This window comes from Cucurbita pepo, chromosome LG09, assembly GCF_002806865.2.
Source record: "Cucurbita pepo subsp. pepo cultivar mu-cu-16 chromosome LG09, ASM280686v2, whole genome shotgun sequence".
Classification (NCBI taxonomy): Eukaryota; Viridiplantae; Streptophyta; class Magnoliopsida; order Cucurbitales; family Cucurbitaceae; genus Cucurbita; species Cucurbita pepo.
The window spans coordinates 4,223,439-4,250,595 of NC_036646.1; the positions used below are offsets into that span (position 1 = coordinate 4,223,439).

Here is a 27,157-nt window from a genome sequence, read left to right on the forward strand (position 1 = left end):
TCTTTCTAACCGTGAGATCTCACAATCTAACCCCCTTGGGAGACCCGTCATCCCTGTGTAGCTCTTATACCATTGGTAACAACCTCTCTCACAATCCAACCCTAATAAAATATTTATTAAAATGTTTTACTGATAATATAAATTTTGTTTAAAAATAGAAAGTATATTTAAAATAAATAATTCTGTGGGATGAAAACTGAAATATGAGTTCGGTAAGACGAATTATTTTTAAGCTAATGAAATAAATTAAGATATTTTAATAATTGATATAAACTATGTTATAACATTATTATTATTATAATTATTAATGATATTAATTACTCATAAACTACAACTAAACCTCAACATTTAAAAAGGAAAAGGAAACCATAGCTTTTATTACTAAACTGCCCTAATAAAATATTTGTAATTCCCGCAATGTCCTTTGCCTCAAAAAAATAACTCCAAATGGAAGTTTCCTACTAGCAAAAACCATGCTTTAAAAGATATAACGAAATTATAAGGTAGTCAAAACTTGATTTGCATTGGAAGAGAAAATGGGTATCTCAAAAGTGACAAAGTCGAGGCGACCAAAAGTATGATATTCTAAGTAACAGAACACTCCAAGATGAGAAAAGTTTTCGACCAAAGAACGAAACTTAAAATAATAAATAGCAGAACTACTACATTAAAATCCTTCCATGCCCACATCAACTAATTTTCATCTTTCACTCGTCATCCTCATCGTCGTCGTCGTCATCAGCATTAGCTGCAGAGTTCAGGGCGTTCAAACGCTCCACCAAGCGAGCTTTTCTTTCGTCGTATGTCAGCTTCTTCAAGTTGTACCTGTAATTTTCAACCAACACCAACAGGGGAATGTTAATAAACAATGCCCGCAATCAAAGAAAGTTCACTTAGGAAAGATATTTTACGCTCGACAAAAGCTCGAGCTTTGTTTCTACCTCTTGTGTGCCTTGGGTTGGGGCTTGTCGGATTTCTTCACCAATGGGTCTGCCCGAATGGCGGCATGAACTTTCTTGTATAAACCCTCAATGTCATCAGCCTCAATGCCCTTCTTGATGTATTCGCTGAAGTGGGTTTGGTACTTCTCTGGTTCATCTTCCATCAAGGTCTGATGAAGCCATATATAAAAAGTTACCAAACGTTTTTACAATTTTTTTGAAGGATACAAATAGCATATGATAAGAACAAATAAACAGCATGGTCATACCCGCATGTATGCCGCAACGTGTCCACCATAAATGTACTTCCTATGAACATCAGCATCAAGCTGCTTGCTATCCTTGGAAAACCCAGCAAACCTCTTGTCGCTGTGAGGGATGTCCAATCCACCATCTAAAGCTCCCTGTGTTTTACAAATTGAAATTCATTGCAAGTGTTTACACGGCCAATTTCACAGAACAATCATTAAAAATTCTTCTATATTAACAATTCCAACCAGCCATAGAATGACAACAATCAACTAAGAAGTATAGAACAATGAGATTATAGGACACAAAACGCAAATATAGAAATAAAATTTTAAAGAACTAGAAATTGAATATCCGGTTGCTAACTGAGTACCTTAAGAGCACCAAAAACACGGTTTCCAGTTGTAGTTTTAAGAAGACCGACATCAAGTAAAGCACGGAATGGCCTTCTGGTATCAGCTGGCTCAACAGAGTAATCTTCACCAGTAGCCTAAGAGTGCAACATCATAGTGTTAATAAAATTAAAAATATACTATAGATAGGGGTAGAGGAAATAGTTAAGATTCAATGTACCTCAACGTTGCCCTCATATTCATCATCCATCTCAAGCTGTTTCAAAACTCGTCGAGCCAAGAGGAGCCCAGTGCAATATGCTAAACAATTATTAAACAGTTGTTCATCAAGACATTGAAAATCTTAATAGGAATATTATATATGAACGGACATGCAAGAAAGAGTGACAAGATTGAAAGCATACCTGCAGCATAGTTGGTGAGACCAACTTCCAGCCCATAACGGGGAAGCTCATGAGAATAAGCTGAAGCAAGGACCAAGTCCCCAGCAATGCTAGCGGAAATAATCTGAGCTGTAATATCTTTGTTCGACTATTGAATGATGTCAAGGACACACATCTCAAAATCCATGAAAAATAGATGTAAAACAGGAAGTAATCTAAAAATAAAACCCAATAAAAAGTCTGGCATTTGATAGCTAAAAGAGAAACAATTACTCATGCTCTTAAACACCCAAAACATGTAAACTTCTACAAACTATTCAAACTCAGATCTTTCATAGGATACAAATCGAACAACAATGCGATACTTGGGAGTATTGTACTTGTTCTTGTCCTGGTTAATAAGACGAATTCTAGCTCGGTAGTCAGTCTTTCCCTCTGTGAATATTCAGATACAACAATCAGAAATCTAGAAAAGAATAAATAACCTTGTGACATTATTTATATAGGGAATAAATACCTCTCCTTCTCTTGAACTTGACTTGATAACGTTTGAAGTAGGCCTTCGTCTTCTGAGCTTTGGCAAAAGCCTACAAGAAATAACCCACCATATAACTACCACCAACATTGTAAACACATCACGACATAAAAAATATGACTTCGAACTACAATTTAATGAATCAATGGCCGTCAAAACCATAAAATACTACAAAGTTAGCTCTGATCTGTGAGAGCAAAGATATGTATGATAATTAAGAGCGGCGGGATGCTCAAACTAAAAGCTAGGAACGAGTGACCAAAAAACGGACTTCTAATCAATAACGAAGAAACCAATAAAAGAAACAGTCCGACCACCAACATAGCTAAAAATAAAGATCCCTACACATATATAGCATGAAACCTACGAATTACAGACAAGTTCCTGAAAAAATATGACATAGATTCCACCACACAACGGATTGCGAAGATGAACGAGAAGTCGGAAAACGCAGTAAAAGTATGATTACATGAACTTCTATAGTATAACCAGTCAATGGAAACAAGAACAGACGAAAGCGCAAGAGAAAGGGATGAAGCTCTCACCATTGTAGATTTGGTGCCGCGAGCGGAGCAGGAACCCGAAAGAGAAGTGGCGGAAAACAAGAGAAAGGGCAGAATCCCTTTATATAATAAACCCTAGGTTTTCTTTTTTCTTGTTGGGCATAAAACCCTAGATTGCTTGCATATGGGCCGACGACTCCATCTTGGGCCGGGCCCGTCTATTCTATAATCAGCAATTATATAATCTTAAATTAATTTAGTTAATAATTTATTTTTAAAATATTAACATTAAAAAAGATTAAAAAATATGGTTGTAAAATTTTCATTAATACCTATAAATTTTTTAAAAACCTTAAAAAAAATAATAATAATAATTTTAAACATTTTTAAAAAATTTAAAAATATATTTACAGTTAGTACACGTTTTTTAAAATATTCAAAATTAACTTAAAATGTTTAGAAATAATCTATAAGGTATCGATAGACAATTCTCGTGATTACAGTAATTTTCTTGATTTTTTTTATTGAAAAGTAAAAGGTTTTGATATTACTTTTAAAATTTTATTGGTATTTTCATAGTTCAATGTGCTCATCAGCGCCTGATCCCGAGATGTGGATCATCCAAGGCATATTAGTATGGCGTACTTCTCCTGTTTGAACCGGGGTTTGAAACCAAACTTCTCCTGAAGAGGATAGATGAGTTGATTCAAGTGAGATCCAATTTTCTATTCACTCCTGGGATCCGAGCGGCCCAGGTGACCACCTCGGCTCCTCTCTTCTCGAGAATTCATACATCCCTTATTAGTATATGAGCAGCTATCTCTCGAGCACATGTTTAGGTTCTACGTAATACTAATAGTAAGGATATTCTTGAAATTTTTAAAAAAATTTATGGGCAATAATGAAACTTTGTAAAGTTCAGGTGTTTTTTTTAGATTTTGTGAAAATTTAAGGATATTATTAAAATTTTAAAAAGTTTTACAGATATTTTTTACACCATGCTTTTTTTTTTTTTAATCGATTTAGCCTATAATCAATTATCATTTAGTAAAATTACTTTTATACCCTTAGACCTGTTAGATTGTATCAAATTTCAACTAAATTTTTAATCTTATTGAATTTCACTGCAATTTTAATCTCGAACCTTATAGTTTTTACCCTTACAGTAACTTTTTTTTTTTTTTGTTCAAAATTGTAAAAAAAAAAAAAAAGAAATGTACACTCACGTGGACAATAATTTATAAAACATGTCTACAACAAATTAAGAAAATGAATTTTTGTTTTTTACGGTTTATTTGTTATCAAATACGAACCGATTATTTTCTAATACACGTTAATAATTCCATTTCGAAGATTAAAAAATTTAGTGGTAAAAAAGAGATTCATTAACTATTACGTGACTCTTTAGCTCGTAAGTCAATAAGGAGATTCATTAACCCGACAAGATTATAAGAGCTCACACTCACCCGACACAATCACTAGGGGTGATCAAGAATTAGGGATTAGAGGCCGGCGAAAATTTCACTACTAGCGCTGTCTTTGACACTTTCCGTCTACTCGAGAATACAATTTACAAATTTGATGAGATGTTAGGCCTTTTACTTAACGGTCTACTAAGGATATAAAATCGGTCCTCTTACATTAGACATCGCATTATGCATTTAAATTTCTTCCGTTTAATCCCCGAAGATGACTACTGTTGTCGGGAGAGTACGAGGATGGATATAAGATGTTTTACAATACTGTGAAGTATGCTTAGAACAACAGGTTGTCTAGTACCGACCTAATGTGTTAATATCGAAGAAATGGTTGCCATGTTCTTGCACATACTAGCCCACGACGTCAAAAAAATCGAGTGGTTCGTAAACAATTTTCAAAGTATGGAGACAATTCCTACACATTTCAACTATGTTATGGACATAATGTTGAGACTCCACGAGGTTTTGTTAAAAACACCCGAGCCAATCACAAAAACATGTATTGACGAGAGGTGGAAATTGTTTATGTTTATGAATAGAATTTAGGATGAGCCAACTAATCTATGTTCAATGTCTTGTCTTCCAACAGAATTGTCTGGGTGCTTTTGACAGTCCGTACATAAAAGTAAATTTTAAGGCCACTAATCGACCAACGTATAGGACAAGGATGGGTGAAGTTGCAACGAACGTGCTTGCGGTTTGCTCCACAATTGGAGAATTCATTTTTGTCATGCCAGGATGGGAAGGCTGAGTAGCGGATTCACGGGTGCTTAGGGATTCAACATCACGACCTAACGGATTGAAGGTTCCAAAGGATATACATTTTAAGAATTGTTACTGTAGTATGATAAAATGCACGTAATTATATAAAATAACTACTCCGACGTTATGTACGGTACTACTATCTTTGTAATGTTGGGTACCCTAAGGTTGAGAGGTTCTTGGTACCGTATAGAGGAGAACTGTGAGATCCCACATCAGTTGAGGCGGATAACAAAACACCCTTTTATAAGAGTGTGGAAAGCCACAGAGAACAATATCTGCTAGCGGTTGGCTTGTGGCTATTACAAATAGTATCGATATCACATATATGAATGGCGTGGAGTAGGGAATGCACTGACAACCGTAATTCATCAGTCAAGAACGTGATAGAGCGGGCATTCAATGTGTTAAAAGGGAGGTGGGTTATTCTTCGGGAAAAATCCATCTACCCAATTCAAGTCGAATGCCGAACAATAACAAACTTATTAACTCGACTCAGTATCCTAAACACTGACTTCCTGAACTCCGACTTCAGAATTCAGTATCCCAAACATAAACTTTTAACTCTTAGCTTCATAACCCAACTGAACGGCTCGTTTGTCTAACCAGTCCTACGAAGTTTGCAAGCGTATAAAAGATATTAATTACTATTTAAAACCAATTAATTATTCAATAAATTTAAAATATAAGCATACAAACAATCTTATTAAAAAAATAACATAATTCAATATTAAAATATTTGAAAAAATAAAATATGTTATTGAAAATAATAATAATAAGTTAAATTATGGTAAGAGTATGAAAATTTATGCTTAAAATTGCCTTTGACCCCAAAGTTTTAATATTTTTATATTTAATAATAATTATTTTTTAAAAATATTTGGTATATACCTTTGAAACAAAATATTGATAAAACAAATTAAATATGAAATTCATGGTGATTCTTAATATTCTTCTGCTTACCATATACAAAATGTTTTTTTTTTTAAATTATTTGATCACGAGAAAAGAAATTAATATTTTATTATAATTATCAAATCCGTTCATCCCTTAATTATATGACATCATGTTGAATTTGACCTAAGATTTTATGATGTTTTATACCGTTTATCATTGTGTTATATCTTAAGTTAATGAAATAATCACTTTAAAACGATAAATATAAAAATAAAAATTTTAAAATGATATACTCGAATGTAACACTCTAGTAAATTGAAAAAGTAAAATAAATATTTTAATGTCGAGGAAATAAATAGTTGAAAACGTAAAAGCAATGGTTGGAAAATGAATTTAAAACAAATTTATTAATTAAACCCAACTCTATATTTTTGAGCTAAATAGGATCGATAGAGTTTTATTTATTTATTTATTTATTATTATTTAATTTTATCTAAGACATCTCAAACATCAAAGATACTTGAGACCTTTCAGACATATGAGACATCTTAGACATTTCAGATGTCTCATACATCTCATACGTCTCAGACCTCTCGGAAATCAAAGATATCTTAGGCCTCTCAGACATCTCATATATTTTAGACGTCTTAGACCTTTGAGACCTCTCAGACATCAAAGACATCAAAGGCCTCTAAGACATCTGAGACATCTCAGACATCTAAGACATCTCAAACATCAAAGACACTTCAGACTTCTCAGACATCTCAGACCTCTCAGACATCAAAGACATCAAAGACACTTGATCTCTAAGACATCTCAAACATCAAACACACTTCAGACCTCTCAGACATCAAAGACATCAAAGATATTAAAGACATCAAAGACATCAAAGACACTTGACCTCTAAGACATTTCAAACATCAAACACACTTCAGACCTCTCAGACATCTCAGACATCAAAGACATCAGAGACGTCAAAGACACTTAGACCTCTAAGACATCTCAAACATCAAACACACTTTAGACCTCTCAGACATCAAAGACACTTGACCTCTAAGACATCTCAAACATCAAACACACTTCAGACCTCTCAGACCTCTCAGACATCAAAGACACTTAGACCTTTAAGACATCTCAAACAGCAAACACACTTCAGACCTCTCAGACATCTCAAACCTCTTGGACATCAAAGACATCTTAGACCTCTCATATATCTCAGACGTCTCAAAGGTCTCAGACTTATGAGATGTGTTACATTAATAACTAAAATTTCATAAAATTTAAATATCAAATATTTACTAGCCACAACACATTACTAACTCGATTACATATGTTAAATATTTTAATATTTTAAAAAATACGGTAGGATTGAGTTAGATTCTAATGTTATTTTCGAGTTAGTCGGATTGACCTGAAAAAAAAATGTCAACAAACCAAATTTTTTATTTTAAAAAAAATTCAACCCAACCTAAATTTTTTTTAACCTAACCCAACCTTTTATCGTTTAGGTTGGTCAGTCTAAGTTAATCGAGTCATCGAGCCATATGAATGCTCTTAGGATGGAAAAATAAATTAATGGAGGAAAACAAGACAAAAAGAAAAAAAGAAAAAGAAAAAGAAAAAAAAAAAAGAAATCATATTATATCACATTTTAAAAATAGAATAATATAGTTTGTTGTTTTTGAGAAGCCTCCCAGCTTCCATTGTTGGGAAGTGCAGAAACTGGAGATACAGGAGAAGCAACCAGCCATTGCAGACTCTCTGCCATGTCTTCTTTCGGACGCTTAATTCCTCTAACATGGCCTTTCATCATCATCTTCTTCTTCTTCTTCTTCTTCCTCTTTTTGCTTTCTCCCGCGCTTGCCGCTGAGTCGGATCACAAGGTAGGTTACCATTTCCATATCTTTTCAACCACTTGATCTCCCTGATCTTCCTGCTTTTCCTCCATTTTTGTTTTAATTCATTGCTTTAGATCCGTCTACATGCTGATGGATTTTCCGTCGAGTTGATTTACATTAGTTTATATTTTGTCAATTTGAATGTATGTGTTTCTTGCTTCAAATTTGAATTTCTTGAATCGTGAATCCTCCATTGTTGGACGCTCATATCGGATCTCATTTCTGTTTTTCCGTGTCCGTTCGTTCTAATTTAACGCGCGAAGTGTCGACTTGCTACGGAGATGAATGTATATAAGAACGTCTCTGGAACTATCCAGCTAATCTCTGTTTGATGGTGTCCAGATCAAAGCAGCAGAAATGGAGTCTCTAGCAATGACGAACAATTTTTCACAAGTTTTTTGAATTGTATAAAATTTTTGAATCCAAACCAAGGGGCCAACTGCTGCAATTAGGCAATTCGTGTCAAGTCAGTCTGCCGCTAACTCTTTACAAATTGACTGTTGCAATAAAATAAAGACTGTATAATTGTACAAGGCATGTCTTTACCTTTGCATGCTCTTCTTCCTGCATAAATTCACAAGTCTTCTTATTTTTTCTTAGATTGAATGGAAACGGGCTTTTCTGGCAATTCTCCAATAATTTGAATTTGAGTATTTATAAGTTATATACCAGCAGATCATATATATTTCTTTCCGGTTGTTTTTCGAGGTTCTGCTATATAGAATGCTATATTTAACTATCTGGACAACATGGTCAGCAACTTGTTTGCATGGTTACATATTGATTAAACTGCTGCTTGATATCAACCGTTTACTTGTTTAATTTTAATTTTTTGAAGTTTTTTATTGCTTAAGATTCTAATTTGAGTTGCTTACCCACTCTTCATTATAACTATTTCCAGTATCAACCAGGGGAATCAGTTGTTCTCTGGGTAAACAAAGTTGGGCCTTATAATAATCCACAAGAAACATACAATTACTATAGCCTTCCATTTTGTCACCCATCAGGGGACTCTGCTCACAAATGGGGCGGTCTTGGTGAGGTCCTTGGTGGAAATGAACTCATTGACAGTCAGATCGAAATAAAGTTTCTGAGTATGCAGTATTTCGTGTTGTGCTAAATCTGATAATCTAGAGATGGCCGTACAGTTTTCTCATTGATATTTTCATGTTGCAGAAAACATGGACAGAACTACTATTTGTCCGCTTCATCTTGACGAAGCAAAGGTTGAACTGTTTAAGAATGCAATTCAGAGAAGTTACTGGCTTGAATTCTTTATAGGTACGATCTGCATAATGTTTTATAGTAGTGAATCAGTGGTGTTGTCACAACTATGGGCATTGTTTATAGTTATGCTGCTAGTACTTACCAAATTTTTTGAATGGTGATATAGTTCATGTAGGAAAACTAACTAAAATAGCATTTATCTGCTCATCACGAACTTATATGCTTGTTGAGGAATGGAATAGCTTTATCCAATAAAAAAAAATCGTAAAATGAAAAACGTTGAAAGATAACGGAAGTATGTGGCTACGTACATCACCTCCCCCTTTGACTAGACTTGCCCTTCAGGCAAGGTGCGATTTAAAATTCATTGGACATTGTTGCTTGATAGAATTTTGATGTTAGAAATAAGGAGGACGTACAGGGGTGATAGATAAATAATTAATTGCGTAAGCATTTAATTAGCTCATGGGAACCCTGCTTGTCATACCTGAACTAAAGCAAGATTGTCTTCAAGTAACGTTGAACTTCTTATTTGCAATAGATTTCTACCCATATTAGCTGGCTCTAAGGTGTTTGTAACTTCATAATGAATTACAATAACTTGATCACCGATTTCAGATCCTTCTGATAGCATCTAAGTTACTAAATCAGTATTTAATGGTAAGCCTAGGAGCCATGCGTAAGTGATTTTGATGGGGGTTTGGCTTTACAATGGTTTTCCATATTGTTTAAAGCAAATCCCGTTCTTAAAAGAGCATATTTGATAGCTCAAGTTTAGAATTAACATGCTGCCTCACTGGCTTATGCATGGGCATTAGAGTGGGTTTAGGGATGCCCTCCCCATCAGACTCGCACACACAAAAAGAAAAGAAAAGAAAATTGTAAGATTCAAGTCGTTCCATCTGAAAGTTTGTTAATAAGAAATTAGCAGAATGTTTTGAATTTGACAGTAATTTCAATTTATAATAAACTGCAGTTTACGATCAATTGTTTCCTTTTCCTCCAGGTTTTATACTTTTGTCTAATTGGGGTCTTGTTATATTGATTCTATATAACTGACTCTTTCTTTTATGCGTTTGTTTTCTTTCTTATTCCTTTCATGCCAAATACAAGTTCAGATGATCTGCCGTTATGGGGTATGTCTTCTGCATGCTGCAGTTTGTTCATTGGTGAGTTTTTATATTAGTTGATGGTTTGCTGAACAAACTTTGGTTTCCATTGTTCAGGCTTTGTTGGAGAGTTGCCTTCAGACAAGAATAGTGAAGATGAAAAGCATATTTTGTACACTCATAAGAATATTATTATTAAATACAACAAAGATCAGGTTTGTGAAAGTTCAAACTTTATGCAGACTTTTGTTGTGGGTACCCACTCAATTGATTTATAACAGCTAATTTTTTGTTCTATAGATTATTCATGTGAATCTTACTCAAGAGAGCCCAAAGTCATTGGAAGTTGGAAGATCTTTGGACATGACATATTCTGTCAAATGGATACCTACCAATGTCACTTTTGCCCGTCGCTTTGATATCTATTTGGATTATCCGTTCTTTGAGCATCAGGTATTCTATTGCTTAACACATTCTTTTCTTTTCAAAGATTAGGATTTTTAAATAATATATATATATATATATATATTTACACACATATACTGATTACTGTATAGCAATCAGGGTCAAATACAAACCTTCCAAACAGGATACTTTTTTCTGATTGCGAAATAGATTTTGCTATCAGCCGTTTCTATCATCTGGTCATATTTCATGTTCATTGTGCATGTGTTTCATATTTCAGTTGTGTAGCTACTTTGTTTGGCTCTCTCTGTTCTATTTTAACCAAATATAGCATATGCTTGAATGTGCAGATCCATTGGTTCTCAATTTTTAATTCTTTCATGATGGTTATCTTCCTCACTGGTTTGGTCTCAATGATATTAATGCGGACTCTTAGAAATGACTATGCGAAATATGCTCGGGAGGATGATGATCTGGAGACTCTGGTGATATTCCCTTGACTTTTAATCTCTCTCTCTCTTTCTTGGTTGTCATCGCTCTATCACTTCCTTTTCCACTACGTGATAGCTTAGGTATCTGTTTATATCTGTGGGTATGCGTATATGTTTCCATATATGCATACATATACTTATTGATGTTTTATTTAATTATTTTTAATATTTCGCTGCATATTTTAGAAATTAACGTTCTCTTATAAATGCATGTATGTTGTATATGTTGTTTTCAGGAACGAGATGTCAGTGAAGAGTCTGGCTGGAAGCTTGTACATGGAGATGTTTTTAGATCTCCTCGCTGTCTGGTTATTCTATCAGCTGTTGTTGGCACAGGTGCTCAGCTAGCAGTGCTTGTTCTTCTCGTTATCTTATTAGCAATTATTGGAATGTTGTATGTTGGGTATGTACGATTTTGCCTTCTATTACCTATAATCTCTACTTTTTCTCTCCACTGAATTCAAAATACTTATTGAATCGATTACCATGTATTGTCAAATCTCTCCATGCCTACTCTTCGGTTTCATTCCATCTCTTAATTTGTCATTTTTTCTTGCAATGCTTCCATTTTGATGCAGGAGAGGCGCAATTATTACCACTTTCATCGTATGCTATGCACTTACATCATCTCTATCAGGTTATGTGAGTGGTGGAATGTACTCACGCCATGGTGGTAAGCATTTTATCTACTAATCTGCTTGTTATCCTTCTGTATACTTCAATATATTATGCCTGAAGATGGTTTCTCATGCAGTAGAGAATTACTGAGAGGTGCCATTATTGTTTCTTATGTTATCACATTCCATTCAACAGGTAAAAGTTGGATAAAGTCAATGATCCTTACAGCCTCTCTATTTCCCTTCATGTGCTTTGGAATTGGACTCGTTTTGAACACAATTGCTATATTCTATGGTTCTTTAGCAGCTATTCCATTTGGCACCATGGTCGTTGTTTTTGTCATCTGGGCTTTCATTTATTTCCCTCTAGCACTTCTTGGTACAGTTGTTGGAAGGAACTGGAGTGGCACTCCAAACAACCCTTGCCGTGTGAAGACCATCCCTCGTCCAGTTCCTGAGAAGAAATGGTACCTCACGCCGTCTGTGGTGTCCTTGATGGGTGGATTGCTACCCTTTGGCAGCATTTTCATTGAGATGTATTTTGTCTTCACATCTTTCTGGAATTACAAGGTGAAGTGCCCTGTTCTTGTGTGCACGTGGTTGATTAAAAGTAAAGATGGTGAGTTTATTGAGTGCAATAGGATGATGAACTCATTACTTATAGCAATTGAGTTGCCAAGGAATTCTGAAAAAATCTCCCAATTAGAAGAATAAAAAAGGGTCTCAATCACGAAAACAGATAGAAATAGTGCACCTGTGGAACCCCAAAATATAGCCGGGTCCTGAATTTCCTCCATGACTGTACTTTGTCTTAAAAAATTCTTTAGTTCATTACTGCCCAAAACTCTCAAGCAAGCACCTTTGTAGAATTAGACCAAAATACCTTGGTACTTGACTTCGTAACTCTGACGACGAGAAAAACACAGGAAATTGAGTTTTGAAACTACATGAAAACTGAATATGATCTCTGACACAAATATGAGTATCCTTCCAAAATGTTTATGTTCAATCTTCTATTTGCTGTGGCTTCTTAGGATTGAGATATTTGAATAAAGATAGGCTAGGGAGAAGGTTTTTGGCTATATTCCACAATTATATTGTACCTACTCGATCATTGTTATTACTTTTGTTAGGGTGGGGATGGCTGTTAGGGTGGTGTGTTGTGCCATCCTCTTCGCTCTTTTTGTATTTTCGAGCATTGACATAATATGGTTTCTTATCAAAAGAAAAAAAAAATGACAGAAGAAATCATTTGATGTTGGTGGTTTTGGTGGTAATACTTACATAAAATTTATGGGAAGCATCACATTGGTTCACATTATTGTTGAACATGGTTTTTCGAAGTTTTAACTTTCAACTCTTTTTTATATTTTTTATCAGCAGGTGTACTATGTCTACGGCTTTATGCTGCTGGTTTTTCTGATTCTCATTATCGTTACTATTTGTGTGACAATTGTTGGGACATATTTTTTGCTCAATGCTGAGAACTATCACTGGCAGTGGACTTCTTTCTTCTCTGCAGCCTCCACTGCTGTTTATTTGTTCTTGTACTCAATATACTACTTTTATGTCAAGACAAGGATGTCAGGCTTCTTCCAGACCAGCTTCTACTTTGGATATACCTTGATGTTCTGTCTCGGTTTAGGAATTTTATGCGGTGAGTCGTCGCATCGTTACTAAGTTTCTTCTTGCTCTTCCTAATTTTTCATTTTCATAATCTATTCTATAAATTAAATTCAGTTTTTCAAGCGACTGCGGTGGACTTTTTGCTCGTAATCTTTTATTGAACTTTCGAAGTCATCGCGTTCCATTTGATGCCTCTAGTATTCTGCAAGAACATTGCTTTAGTGTGGGATTTGATCTAATTTTCTGAATATGCAGGAGCTGTGGGCTATCTTGGCTCCAACTTGTTTGTGAGGAGGATCTACAGAAACATCAAATGCGATTAAGGGTCGGTACAGGAGAAAGAAAGAAGACTGCACTCGGCTTCACTTTTCGCTCGATCACGTGTTTCGACTTCCCCAGAAGAAGCGATCGTGTCATAGTGCAGGCAGGTAATATCATGCAAACTTCTGTTGAATTGAACTCTTGAGTGTTAGTGTTTGTGGGTGCATGGTTTTTATGCATTAGGAGTGCCCATAATTTTTCTTTTGTGATTCTCCGGCTGTAAGTTAGATTTCGTTCATGAGAAGAGCAGAGATCTTTTTTCCCTTTTAATGATATAGAAAAGTTGGCAAATTCATATGGCACCCTCAGTAACTTCTTGTTCATTTCTCCTGGCCTCCCATTACAAATCGTTAGCCAGGGAGTTTTCTTATGCCTAACTTTACTTAGAAATCGACATTATATTTGAATTTTGTTTGGGACCGTGAGGAATTCCGAGACAGGTGGTACTTGTGTGGATAAAATATCAATTATCATCTTAAAGGTTGATAGTTCGATCCACCTGAAATTGTAATGAACAATGTCTACGGTTCTTTAATGGAAAATGACATGAATCTTTGATTGGCTCATGGGTGTCGGGGGAATTTGTGCTCATAATTGATGCCTTTTGTATCTATGTTTAGCTTCTAATGTTTTGTGATTTCTTAGGACGACGATTAAATCCTGATGTTTCATAAAAGGTGTTTGTATGGGTCAATATAAGAACGAACACTTTTTTTAGGGGATGATTCAAAAGCCATTGTGAGATCCTATGTAGATCTCACGAAGTGAATCATGGGATATGTTGGTCATGTTTTATTTAATCCTATTAAAATTAATTCATTTAATGGATAATCTTAAAATTCTATAATCTTATACCTTTAGAATTAAAACATAATTTCAAATTCTTATCCTATTAAAAATCACTAAAGGTAAATGAAATAAATTATAATCCATTTAAAACAATAATCGATAGTATCACTTTCTCAGTGGATTAAAGTCAAATATTCAAATTTTTAAATATTTTTTTAAATATATGAAAAAATGTAAATTAATTGGAAAGATATATTAATTAGAATGAATGACATATTATATACAACCTAACTTAAAACATAACATCACATGCATGATTAAATTAAAAAAAAAAAAAAAAACAACCCTATAAATTAAAAACAAAATAAATTAAATTTAAATAATTTAAATCTAAGACATATAGGTTAGCCTCGAAGATGTTTTATATTTTAAGCACACAAAAATTAAAAGTTTTGAAATTGTAATTTTATCTCTTTTTTTTATTCTTTTTTCGATAGGGTTTATAAAACAATATATTACTACAAAACAGAATTTATGCATTCTCGTTGTAGTTGGTTATCACGTCAATTTAACATCTGTAGCTATATATAACGGGAGGTATATATTTTTTATACAACTTTTTTTTAAAGGAAAATACCAAATGATTTACTATTTATTATATTTGTATTATATATATATATATATATATATTTATTTATTTATTTATTTGAATAATAAGAAATTGTATATAACAAAAATGATTTACTATATATAAATGAAGAATTTGTATGGTGAATAATAACCTTCATGAATAATAACCAAATTAATAAAAAAAAAAGATATAGTAATTAGAAAGAAAAAAAATGAAATTGATGAGACTATCAGTAAACCTATTATAAAATTGTTGAGTTAAAGGGCCAAAATGTAATTTAAACTAAATTAAGAGATACAAATATTTAAAAAATTTATAAGTGGGAATTCAAAGTGAAAGTATATAAAATATATAGTTTTGTATTAAATTATTTGCATATATTTTAAAAAATGACGAATGGATTAAAAAATGACCACATAGGATAGTGGATTAGCTTGTCTGACCGGATGAAAAGGTCATGGGTTTGACTCCCGTTGTGTCCCTCGGTTGACTTTGACTTTTTTTTTTCTTTTTTAAATATTTAGGTGCTACAACGTTGCTGGATGAGTAAAGGTGAGCAATGGTTAGGGATAAGGCACGTGTCGGGCACATTTGTAGCTGATGCGCGCTTGTCGTTACTCAGGTTGAGGCGCATAGTTTAAGGCTAGATTTGTTGGCGTTGTGGTAATTCAAAGGTAGAAGTAATACATATAAATATTTGTATTAAAGTATATGCATCGACTTTTAAAATAATTGTTTTAGCGTAGTGGATTAGCACATCTGAATTTGGATCAAAAGGTCATGGGTTTGACGCTCACTTTAACTAAAATTGTATCACTTTTATGTGACCGCATAACCATCATTAAAATTGGAGCCACCCCGACCTAATTCAACTTCTCAGCAAGATGCCTATGGTTAAAAAGCACGACCATTGTGTTCGTGCTCTGACTTTTATGTGACCGCATGACCATCACTAAAATCGGGCGGTGTGCCAACAAGAACGCGGGATCTTGAAACCACCAGCCACCCCGACCTAATTCAACTTCTCGGCAAGATGCCTATGGTTAAAAAGCGTTAAAAAGCACGACCATTGTGTTCGCGCCGGTGATCCAACAAAGAAACGAAGGTCTCTTTCTTTGCATTAGATACGATTGGCAGTTTAATTAGTGTGGAAAAACTAACATGACACCCTTTTTTAGAAAAATAATAATAAAGAATACATAAAATTTAATTTTGCAGATCGTTTCAAAATCGACCGCATAGCGCAGTGGATTAGCGCGTCTGACTTCGGATCAGAAGGTCGTGGGTTCGACTCCCACTGTGGTCGTCGTTTTTTCTTAGATTTTTCATTTATTCCCTCCCCTCTCCCGCGTTCTTCCCGTTAAGCTTCTTCAGTCGTTTCTAAAACCCACCAAATAGAAAGACGCAGTTTTTGGATAAACTAGGGTTTACCTCTCTTTCTTCCCCGATTCAATCACTGTAAGTTCTCTCTTTCTCAAATTTCATTTTCTCATTCTCCTCAACACTTTCAATTTAATGCCTGCTGCTCATCTTTCTCTCTCGCTGTTCCTCGCTTTTCGAGTTTTTTCAGATCTGTTATTGATTCTGATGCACACTTCCCCCTTCCCTGTTTGATTTCCTACGGAAACACAACTGATATCGATGCTGTATGAATAACTTTATGCTAGTTTTGTTGTTTTTTTTTTTTTTTTTTTTTTTGGAATTATAAGATTGAAGCATGAATTCCATCTCCAGTGACTCTCTGCTAGGTCTTGTTGATACTGTTCGCATGAAATTCAAAATTTCTTTCCGTTCTTCATATGTTGCAGTTGTAAAGATCTTGGGTGAGCATTTGCCGTTTGAGGAAAAATGGCTTCGGTTGGGCCGTCGCCCTCCCTTAAGAAACGGGAGTCGTCCGCGACGAGAGAGGAGGATCAGCTTATTATAACTCCTCTTGGGGCTGGCAATGAAGTGGGTCGGTCCTGCGTTTATATGTCTTACAAAGGCAAAATTGTGTTGGTATGCTTTGAATTCTTCATATTTTCCCAAGTATCTGGGTATTATGTACAGAATTACAATTGTTTAATCGGTATTCTTCTGTCCCCTTCACTTTTGTTGGATGATAGTTTGATTGTGGAATTCACCCCGCTTACTCTGGCATGGCTGCTTTGCCTTACTTCGATGAAATCGACCCGTCAACAATTGATGTCCTGCTCATTACCCAGTATGTAGTTCTCTCGTTCTATCTTTCTGAAATGCAGCTTATAACTCAAATGTTTGCATTTTAATATTCTGTTTTAGAAAAATTAGCGAATGACAGTGGATGGTTATTTGTTGTGGCACTTGAGCATGATTTTTGGTTACTGCTTAAAATCTTTGCCCTTAATGATAAAAGCCTTTATTTTCTGATCTCATTTTTTCTCGATACGTGTTCTGCATTTTGTTAAAACTGATGTCTCGTAATAAAAGTCGATGTCTTTGTGAGCATGGAAAACAGAAATATACGTGAGGAGAATGGCAGTTCCCTACTGTTTCTCTCTTTAGCTGTTCCTGACATGAGATTCTAATTGTCCCTGCTTTCTCTATTTTCTTCCTTTTCTTTTGTGTTCTGTTAACTAAGATGATTTTATGCACACTTGTTTGCAGCTTTCATTTGGATCACGCTGCATCACTCCCTTATTTTTTGGAGAAGGTACATTACTTTCTAATTGAATTGCAATGTGATTCCTAAGTACAGAAACTGATTTAGTTTTAGTATGATAGACTACATTCAAAGGGCGAGTCTTTATGACTTATGCTACAAAAGCAATCTACAAGTTGTTGCTGTCAGACTTTGTGAAAGTGAGCAAAGTGTCCATTGAAGATATGTTGTACGATGAGCAGGACATAAATCGTTCCATGGACAAAATTGAGGTAAACGATTTCTCATAATGGATGTCTCCTGGCTTGCTGTTTAATCCATGGTGATAAATATGTATCAAATTTGTTGATAGGAAATTTTAGTGATTCTACCAAACTCATACCTTCTAATAGAAATTTACTTGACGTTTTATTTGGAAATAGTATTTTCCTCCCTCACTATCTATGATCCCTTATCCCCTTCTGTTGTAGTTCTTTGTTAATTTTTTTTTCCATTAAAATGCTCGAACTCTGTTCTTATAGTTTTCAGCATAAAAAAATAATTGAATTTGTTTTAATCATGCATTTTTCTCTGATTTTCTGAATAAAGTATATAATGATTTAATGTTATATTTCTAAAATTAACTTGTATAAGAAACAAATAGAAACAGAACAATTGACTACCCTTCCATATAGTTTTTGAAGTTAAAAACAATGGAAATGCATATAGTTCTTAAAACAATTTCCGGAAAGAGAAAACCTATGCAGTCCTCAAGCTTGCTAAATGATTCCCCAGAAGCTTCTTATTGAAGGAAAATTAAAATAAAAAAGATACCTGTATGATAATTGTGTTACTGACCTCCTTGATTATAATAATATCAATGAACAATCTGTAACGATATGCAGATTGTTTTATTGTTGTCAACTTGCATAAATTTGCAATGATGAAAACGAACTTCAGTTCTTCTCTTGTTCAATAATAGTGCACAGTAATTGCAGGTCATTGATTTCCATCAAACAGTAGAAGTAAATGGTATTCGGTTTTGGTGTTACACTGCTGGTCATGTGCTTGGTGCTGCCATGTTTATGGTAGATATTGCTGGTGTCCGAGTCCTCTACACTGGAGACTATTCACGTGAAGAAGACCGACATCTTCGAGCTGCTGAAATGCCTCAATTTTCTCCTGATGTTTGCATAATTGAATCTACATATGGTGTCCAGCTCCATCAACCTCGGCATATTCGAGAAAAGCGCTTCACTGATGTTGTACATTCAACCATTTCTCAAGGTGGTCGTGTGCTGATTCCAGCTTTTGCCCTTGGACGTGCCCAGGAACTCCTCCTTATTCTTGATGAGTATTGGGCAAACCATCCAGAGCTCCATAATGTTCCCATATATTATGCTTCTCCTCTGGCAAAAAGATGTTTGACCGTATACGAGACGTACACACTTTCCATGAACGATAGGATCCAAAATGCCAAATCTAACCCCTTCAGATTCAAGTACATATCCCCACTAAAGAGCATTGAAGTTTTTAAGGATGTTGGCCCATCAGTGGTGATGGCCAGTCCTGGTGGCCTTCAGAGTGGTTTGTCCCGACAACTCTTTGACCTGTGGTGTTCTGATAAGAAGAACTCATGTGTGCTTCCTGGTTATGTCGTTGAAGGGACACTGGCTAAGACTATAATCAATGAACCAAAGGAAGTCACCCTCATGAGCGGACTTATGGCTCCTCTTAACATGCAGGTTCATTACATTTCCTTCTCTGCTCATGCCGACTATGCACAGACCAGCGCGTTCTTGGAAGAGCTCATGCCGCCCAACATAATTCTTGTCCATGGAGAAGCTAATGAGATGGGAAGGCTCAAACAGAAGCTTATGTCCAAGTTTGCTGATCGTAACACCAAGATTCTTACTCCAAAGAATTGTCAATCTGTTGAAATGTACTTCAACTCCCAGAAGATGGCAAAAACTATCGGAAAATTGGCCGAGAACACCCCTGAAGTCGATGAAACGGTCAGCGGATTACTGGTGAAGAAAGGATTTGCTTATCAGATAATGGCACCAGATGATCTACACATCTTCTCCCAGCTATCAACTGCAAACATCTACCAGCGTATCACGATTCCGTACACCAACGCCTTCAATGTGATTGTACGTCGGCTCAAACAGGTATATGAAAGTGTAGAATCGTCAACAGACGAAGAATCTGGTGTCCCAACAGTTCGTGTGCACGATCGTGTGACAGTGAAGCACGAGTCGGAGAGACATGTCTCACTTCACTGGACATCAGACCCGTTAAGCGACATGGTATCGGATTCAGTTGTAGCTCTCATTCTGAACATCAACCGGGAAGTTCCGAAAGTCATTGTGGAGTCGGAGGCCGTGAAAACGGAAGAGGAGAACGAGAAGAAAGCAGAGAAGGTAATTCATGCTCTCCTTGTTTCACTTTTTGGCGATGTAAAGTTGGGAGAGAATGGGAAGCTGGTAGTTAACGTTGATGGGAGTATAGCAGAGGTTGATAAACAGAGTGGGGAGGTAGAAAGTGAAAATGAAGCTCTGAAAGAAAGAGTAAAAACAGCATTCCTGCGAATCCAAAGTGCAGTGAAGCCAATTCCTCTCTCTGCACCATAAGCCTTTTTCTTCTATGTGTGGCCATTGTACAAGTAGAACCAACTGATTTGGTGGATCCTTCTTCATCATTTCCTCTACTGGAAGGATTGTTTATTATTGAACATTAAATTAAAAGTTTGAGCTGAGCCCATGGAATTATTACAACTCACCGTGTATTGACCCAAACGTCTTTTCTCGGTTTCTGTTTCTCATTCTTAACATATATATATATATAGTTTGTTTCTCATTCTTAACATATACCTGTAACGACAGAGCTAGAAATGAAGTTATAGCATCCAACTCAATGAAATTATACTCCAAATTTGTGAAATTATACTCCAAATTTGGATCCTTCCTGATACTTTAACTAAAAACGGTAGTTTAGCATACAGTAGCAGAGACTTCGGCATTTTCATATAGGTTTGTGTTAAGAATAATGCTCTGATGCTATGTTAAGAATGAGAAATAGAAGTGGGATCGAAAATTCGATTTTCATTAATGTTCACAACATTTATCAACTATATCGAAAATTCGATTTTCATTAATGTTCACAACATTTATCAACTATATCAAATATACTATTAACCAAATCACGAAGACAAGTGAAAAAAACCAAATCATGAAAATAAGTGAAAAATTATAACCGATTACATCTATATAAAATATATTCCAATAGTTTGAAAAGCAACACCGTCCAATCTCGATTTCTTGTATAAAGGAATCTAGTTCATAACCTCTTTTCGCAAACGAAATGAAACAAAGGGAAGAAATAGGGTACAAATGCTTAAAAGAAAATGAAATCGACGCAACACAAAAGTTGAAAGATATATATATATATATATATATATATATATATATATATATATATATATATATATATCAAATAATTACTAAAATAAACAAATCTCAACAATAGTTAAATCTACATACCTTTGTTGTATTAATATAATATTAAAAATGTTTATCATCAAAGTCGGTTAAAAAAGATGATTGGTATATATGCTCAAGTTACATCATGATCAAACAGCGTGACACCATAGTCTCACATGAATGCCAAAACAACCACAACTAAGGAGGCATTTGATCCTTGACTAAAAACACGCCAAGCTTGTCGAAAACAAGGAACTAACTATGGAGGAACGAATGTAGATATAGAGACCGAACTCTAAAGTATAGTACCACGAGATTCGAGAGAGACCGACACTTTGACTTAAGTATCGATAGTGCTAAAGGCCGAGGTCATATTGGCGAATGCTCATAGAAGAGACATAGATATGCTTCATTCCACAAATACAAAGACAAATACTAAGGTAAGAAAAACTATAATTTCCATCAGAAATTGATCTAATGTTTTATCACTCCCTACTATCATATATGTGAGCTAAGAAAAGAAGACAACAAGTATGTTACATACAAGTCGCCCATTTCTAAAGATTTAATCTTCATACTCCGTTTCCTCATCGTCGTCTTCGTTTTCGGCATATTGCCAACCCTCCTCCACGTTCTCACGGTCCTCCTCCGTCTCTTCGCTATCTTCTTCCTCGTAGGTTTCTTCTTTAGCAGGCCATGATTTTTTTACACTAATTGGGGCAGGAGATGAAGTTGTGCCTTTTCTCTGTGATATTTTGGAAGGTGGTAACTTCAACTTTGGTTTAGGCTTGTTCTGTTTCTGGTTTTTCGTATTTACCCGTTTACCGCCGTACCCGTCTTGATCACTGCCTTCTATCTCATTTTCCCCATTGTGATGAGCATTGCCATTGTCTTCTACCAGATGTCCAGGATGCTCTCTTCTTAAATGGAGTTTAAGTTTGTATTCATGGATGTAAGCCTTTTCACACCCTTCGTAGGGGCAAGCATATGGGCGATCTGATGATGCAGAAGCATAAGCTCCTCCAGATGGTTTAGAAACCTTAGTTTGCTTCTCAGTAGGTGGTGTATATTTGACCACTTCAGCTGTCATGTTCTATAAAGATGACAGTCAATTGAATGTAAAAACTAACAATCTACCTAGATAGACTGCTAACTTAGAAGATGACCTTGTCGTAAACAAAAGTACGCCTCGTTTTAATGCTTTAATAGATTTCTTGTAGACAATATCAGGTTTATTTAACTAAACTCATGCTGTATACAAGGTATTATTCTTCAGAGAGAGCATTAAGGGATATATATAAGAATGAAAAGGAAATGTGTGAGAGCTAAAGCACTACCTTTTCATGGTGAGATGTAATGTGGTTTTTCAATTTGTACTCGTGAGCAAATCTCTTTCCACAATCAGGGTATGGACAGATATGATAGTTTTCTTGTGAATGCGTTTTCATATGCGATCTCAAGTTGAAATCCAGCGAAAATGCCTACAGAGAAACATCGAAAATGTGAGTGAGGAGGGGTTTGCTTTGCACATGTAAAGAAATAAGCTATATGATTCTCTAGTAATGCACGAACGAGTGTGCACAAAGCACGAACTAGTAACTAAACAAATGTTGCATACAAGGAATAATTGTTCAGAAGGGCTGGGCATTCTATGATGTCCCAAGACTGACAACAAGAAACCTGATGTGATCCAATTTCCAGTAAGCAACCAAGTCTGCTGCTGTTTCAGCACACGCACGACACATTCCAGAGATTTGTTTAAGAACACTGTTGACTTCACGGAGTTCCAATTTACACAATCCAAAGTGGAGAGGCATTTCTAACCACAACCAACTTAACATACAGATTAATCTCCTCCCCAAATGGAAAAGATATTAGGTTAATATCATGATTAATAGTGAGATACATTTCTGAATTGCGAAAGAAAAATCCTTGGATGTAGGCCAAGTTCTTGGGAGTAAGTTTAGAAATGCAGACAGCTGCTCGCAATATAGCAGGCTGTAAGAAGTTAACAAAAGTTGCATGAAGAGCTAAAGATAAGCAACAAATTTATTACTCTCGACCATTGGGGAGTTTTTGTTGGATGCCTTATCATGCCCACTTTAGTACATTTACTGTCATGGGGAGCAGGAACAAAAACACCGATCTTGGGGCTTGTAAGATTGATACGGCCCAAGCTCACCGCTAGCAAATATTGTTTTCTTTGTGCTTTCTCTTTCAAACTTCCCTTTAAGATTTTTAAAACGCATCTGCCACGGAGAGGTTTCCACGTCCTTATAAAGGGTGCTTTGTTCCCCTCTCCAACTGACGTGGGATCTCACATTGAGTGATAACACAAGTTTGCTTCAAGTACATCAGGCAGACACAACGTGTTTATTAAGTGCCCATAATTTCACTCCAAGCATAGCTCCCATACTAAAGTTTTGATAGTACATAACGAAATAACCAGTCCAATCTGTGTACCCTACCCTGCCTATTAATGAAATGTATTAAAAGCAACAATTTATTGCTCAACTTAAATGAATAAACAAGAAAATTTTGAACAGATCTTTTCACAATGAATTGATTAATCACCTTACCACAGCCTTCATGAGGACACACAAAATCTCTTTCACCAGTATGAATAAGAAAGTGTCTTTTCAACTTCGAACTATCCAAAAATTTCTGTAAAAAAGATATATTTCTCAGTGTGGACATACAATTTGACAAACAAGGAGAATTATGAAATAAGAATATGAGAAATAATTCATGTCATAAACTATTTTGATGAATAATAATATAACGCCTTATTGATGGCAGGTGACAACTACAAATATAGTATACTCACTTCAACTCAATATGGCAGGAGTCAAGCGAATATGATCCTATTGATTATTCACTAACATACAAGGTTCTATCATGAAAAACAGAAGAAAATATCATTTGCAAAATGAAAAGAGAATGATGATGGAATTTTATGTTCTTTTGATAAATAGCTAGTTACTCACAATAATAACAGACCAAGTTGACTACCATGCCAAAGCCGACAGCGAAATTTTACAGCAATGTACTAGTTCAGTTCTAACAAATCTGAAAAAGAGGACAGTACCTTTCCACAACCTTCGTAGTGACAAACATATTGCCTCTCCCCATGAATGTGAGAATGCTTCCTCAAAGCACCTGCATCAATAAATGTTTTTCCACAGCCCTCATAGCTACAAAGGAAAAGCACTTCAGTTGTGGGTTCTGGCTCAGGTTCTGGTGCCTCCGATTGTTTTGTCTTCTCCTTTAATGCCTTCAATGTATCCTCTGAGATAAAAAAACAAGGGGTAAAAAAGTACTATAAGCGAAAATAAACAAGTAAAAAATAGATAAGACTGAAGCATGGACCTAATTGAAGCAAATTATCACAATTTATTTTACTTACTCCATGTATGAAGTAAGGTGATGTGAGATCCCACCTTGGTTGGGGAGGAGAATGAAACATTCCCTATGAGGGTGTAGAAACCTTTCCCTAGCAGTCGCATTTTAAAAACTTTGAGGGAAAGCCCAAAGAGGACAATATCTGCTAGCGGTGGGCTTGGGTTGTTACAAATGGTATCAGAGCTAGACATCAAGCCATGCGTCGGCGAGGGGGCTGAGCCCCGAAAGGGGGTGGACATGAGGCAGTGTGCCAGCAAGAACGTTGGGCCTCGAAGGGGGTGGATTGGGGGTCCCATATCGATTGAAGAAGGGAACGAGTGCTAGCGAGGACATTGGGCCCTGAAGGGAGTGGATTGTGAGATCCTACATCGGTTGGGGAGGAGAACGAAATATTCTTTATGAGGGTGTGGAAACCTCTCCCTAGCAGACGCGTTTTAAAAACCTTGAGGGGACGCCCGAAAGGGAGAGCGCAAAAAGGACAATATCTGCTAGCAGTGAGCTTGGACTGTTACAAGTGAGTTGATGAAACGAGGGGAAAACCACCTTCCGGAATCATTAAATAATAATGATAATAAATCAGCCATCCAATCAAAAGTAACAAATGCATGCCCAAGATTTATAAAGATGTCCGTTCCAGACAACAATAACACTCAATAGCCTTCTATTTATTTAAGAAAGGTCTTAAGGCTTCGGTATCTATAAGCAGACGTTAAACATTCTAAGGCATTGGTCATCTTTTAGACAGACATCCACCAAACACAAAACTCCTTCCTCTGAACAGTGCACGGTCATAGAGTTTTCAATCTAATAATTCGAGTACGAAGTTCCAGAAGTTACAAAGCAACACCAACATCGAACAAACATTGAAGTCTTTAACCACTACAAGGAATCCTTTTCGTCCCACGTACTAGACAACATCAATACAACAAAGGAAAATAACAGTGTAGTAATGAAATAAATAGTACCTGTGACCCATTTCAAAAGAAAGCACTTTCCTCCAGTTGCAACAACATCTTGGGGGACCCTAAAAAAGCAACTAGCATGATTATTATGGAACTAACAGCCTAAACGCAACTCATGGATGCTATATGATATTTCAATTCTTTCCTATTTACTACATTTTCTTTGATCCTCCAAAAGAAATCTATATTTATCAGCAGGCCTGGGTACACAATACAAAATTCCCCTTCATTCCTATTTAAGTGTGATTCAATTGTTTCTTCTAAAGTAATATCTATTTGATTGTGTTTCTCATTCTTTCAATGCTACTGTAAACGAAAAGAAACCCAATTCAATCCCTTGATTTCAGCCTACGCCATGAAGTAAACTGCAACTGTCTCTGCAAGAGAAATTATTTGTGATTCTCTTACAGAAAATAGTAGTGGAAATCGTAGAGTTATAGTTCATCAATTAAGCCCTAAGCGAAGAAAGAGCTCCATCAATGGTAGCGTAGAGAAGTAGAATTATCCGGCAAGAAAAGAGATTACCATTCTTTGATCCATTTAGCAGCAGGAGTCTTGTTCTTCACAATGGGACGCCTCTCGAACAGATTGTGATTAAAGTAAGTCTCCATGTCTCTGTCGCTGTCTCTGTCTCCCTCCCCTTTCTACTCCAAGCAATTGAACACGAACTCAACCGAATCGACAAGAAATCGAAATACAAAGTTGAATCAATAACAAAAAGAAGCACTGTGGAGGAACAGATTAGAGGGCGCGCGGCGCGAGATGAATAAGCAAGGGGAGAGAGACGAGAACACGATAGAGACGGGAAGCTTTCAGGTTCGGTGTTCATGTCGGTTTGCTGGTTTAGTCTGCTCAGTATTGGTGGACCGGAATTCGCCTGCAAATGACCGTTCGCTATCCGAACCGCCCGGTCGAATGAATTCAGACCCGGTTTTTTCTCCCACTCTCTGTTTTCTCTAAACTATTTCTTTCTGATAAATCAAATAAATAAAAATTGCAATAGAAAATGTTTTTTTTTAATTGAAAACAATAAAATATATTGGATTGAGTTGTTTGTCCAAACAATTATTTAATTTTTTATTTTTATTAAATATAAAATATTAATATGTAAAACATTTATTTTTTTCCGACTAATATTTTTTATTTAATTTTGATAAATAAACTGTGAAATATATATAAATTAACAATAAATTCGAGCCGACTAATTTGATAATATATGGTTAAGTTGATCATATTATTAATTCAGATTCATGAAACATAAGATTTTATATTCAAAATAATGATTCAGTACTGCTTTTAAAACACATACACATATATTCGAGAGATGTTTCAACGCCCTTATAAAAACTGTTTCGTTACCCTCTCGAACTAATGTGAGATCTCACAATCTACTCTCATTCGAGACCTAGCGTCGTTCGATGTAGGATCTCACAACCTGCTTTTTTTATCGTTACCCTCTCGAACTAATGTGAGATCTCACAATCTACTCTCATTTGA

General features: G+C 35.5%; 4 protein-coding genes and 1 non-coding gene across 6 annotated transcripts; 3 read left to right on the forward strand and 2 right to left on the reverse strand.

Moving 5' to 3' along the window:
• Positions 1–504: 504 nt before the first annotated feature.
• LOC111801898 (60S ribosomal protein L5-like) lies at positions 505–3,109 on the reverse strand. Its single transcript, XM_023686120.1, has 9 exons — positions 3,007–3,109; positions 2,444–2,513; positions 2,270–2,361; positions 1,948–2,074; positions 1,764–1,843; positions 1,564–1,680; positions 1,211–1,345; positions 942–1,111; positions 505–825 (listed from the first exon to the last, which is right to left on the reverse strand). The coding sequence occupies exons 1-9, from the start codon at positions 3,007–3,009 to the stop codon at positions 708–710; spliced, it is 912 nt and encodes a 303-aa protein (XP_023541888.1). The 5' UTR covers positions 3,010–3,109; the 3' UTR covers positions 505–707.
• A 4,680-nt stretch (positions 3,110–7,789) lies between these two features.
• LOC111801899 (transmembrane 9 superfamily member 1-like) lies at positions 7,790–14,103 on the forward strand. The gene is made up of 12 exons (XM_023686121.1): positions 7,790–7,984; positions 8,901–9,093; positions 9,176–9,280; positions 10,345–10,362; positions 10,453–10,550; positions 10,636–10,788; positions 11,091–11,225; positions 11,468–11,634; positions 11,810–11,904; positions 12,045–12,418; positions 13,232–13,505; positions 13,730–14,103. The coding sequence occupies exons 1-12, from the start codon at positions 7,868–7,870 to the stop codon at positions 13,795–13,797; spliced, it is 1,797 nt and encodes a 598-aa protein (XP_023541889.1). The 5' UTR covers positions 7,790–7,867; the 3' UTR covers positions 13,798–14,103.
• A 2,344-nt stretch (positions 14,104–16,447) lies between these two features.
• TRNAR-UCG lies at positions 16,448–16,521 on the forward strand. Its single transcript has one exon. It is a non-coding gene; the product is annotated as a tRNA-Arg (tRNA).
• Positions 16,522–16,539: 18 nt separating this feature from the next.
• LOC111802279 (cleavage and polyadenylation specificity factor subunit 3-I-like) lies at positions 16,540–20,630 on the forward strand. 2 transcript variants are annotated; one of them, XM_023686582.1, is made up of 7 exons: positions 16,540–16,673; positions 16,786–16,861; positions 17,024–17,213; positions 17,321–17,418; positions 17,841–17,886; positions 17,958–18,107; positions 18,813–20,630. In XM_023686582.1, the coding sequence occupies exons 3-7, from the start codon at positions 17,064–17,066 to the stop codon at positions 20,445–20,447; spliced, it is 2,079 nt and encodes a 692-aa protein (XP_023542350.1). In that variant the 5' UTR covers positions 16,540–16,673; positions 16,786–16,861; positions 17,024–17,063; the 3' UTR covers positions 20,448–20,630. The 2 variants fall into 2 exon arrangements, with proteins under 2 accessions (XP_023542350.1, XP_023542349.1); XM_023686581.1 differs by lacking the exon at positions 16,786–16,861.
• Positions 20,631–21,647: 1,017 nt separating this feature from the next.
• LOC111802250 (zinc finger transcription factor YY1-like) lies at positions 21,648–26,487 on the reverse strand. The gene is made up of 6 exons (XM_023686549.1): positions 26,186–26,487; positions 25,664–25,722; positions 24,385–24,584; positions 23,871–23,960; positions 22,634–22,777; positions 21,648–22,389 (listed from the first exon to the last, which is right to left on the reverse strand). Exons 1-6 carry the CDS (start codon positions 26,269–26,271, stop codon positions 21,862–21,864), a joined length of 1,107 nt encoding a protein of 368 aa, XP_023542317.1. The 5' UTR covers positions 26,272–26,487; the 3' UTR covers positions 21,648–21,861.
• Between the last annotated feature and the right edge of the window lie 670 nt (positions 26,488–27,157).

Bases quoted from the DNA above. Each gene is read 5' to 3' on its own strand.
- LOC111801899 (XM_023686121.1), top strand. From the start codon at position 7,868: ATGTCTTCTTTCGGACGCTTAATTCCTCTAACATGGCCTTTCATCATC. The intron at 7,985-8,900 runs GTAGGTTACCAT...AACTATTTCCAG, and splicing joins CCGCTGAGTCGGATCACAAG to TATCAACCAGGGGAATCAGT. The intron at 9,094-9,175 runs GTATGCAGTATT...TTCATGTTGCAG, and splicing joins GATCGAAATAAAGTTTCTGA to AAAACATGGACAGAACTACT.
- LOC111802279 (XM_023686582.1), top strand. From the start codon at position 17,064: ATGGCTTCGGTTGGGCCGTCGCCCTCCCTTAAGAAACGGGAGTCGTCC. The intron at 17,419-17,840 runs GTATGTAGTTCT...ACTTGTTTGCAG, and splicing joins GATGTCCTGCTCATTACCCA to CTTTCATTTGGATCACGCTG. The intron at 17,887-17,957 runs GTACATTACTTT...TTAGTATGATAG, and splicing joins TCCCTTATTTTTTGGAGAAG to ACTACATTCAAAGGGCGAGT.
- LOC111801898 (XM_023686120.1), bottom strand. The intron at 2,362-2,443 runs GTATTTATTCCC...GAATATTCACAG, and splicing joins CAAGTTCAAGAGAAGGAGAG to AGGGAAAGACTGACTACCGA. The intron at 1,681-1,763 runs GTACATTGAATC...TTGCACTCTTAG, and splicing joins AATATGAGGGCAACGTTGAG to GCTACTGGTGAAGATTACTC.
- LOC111802250 (XM_023686549.1), bottom strand. From the start codon at position 26,271: ATGGAGACTTACTTTAATCACAATCTGTTCGAGAGGCGTCCCATTGTG. The intron at 23,961-24,384 runs GTACTGTCCTCT...TCTTTTTTACAG, and splicing joins ACTACGAAGGTTGTGGAAAG to AAATTTTTGGATAGTTCGAA. The intron at 22,778-23,870 runs GTGATTAATCAA...GTTTCTCTGTAG, and splicing joins CTCATGAAGGCTGTGGTAAG to GCATTTTCGCTGGATTTCAA.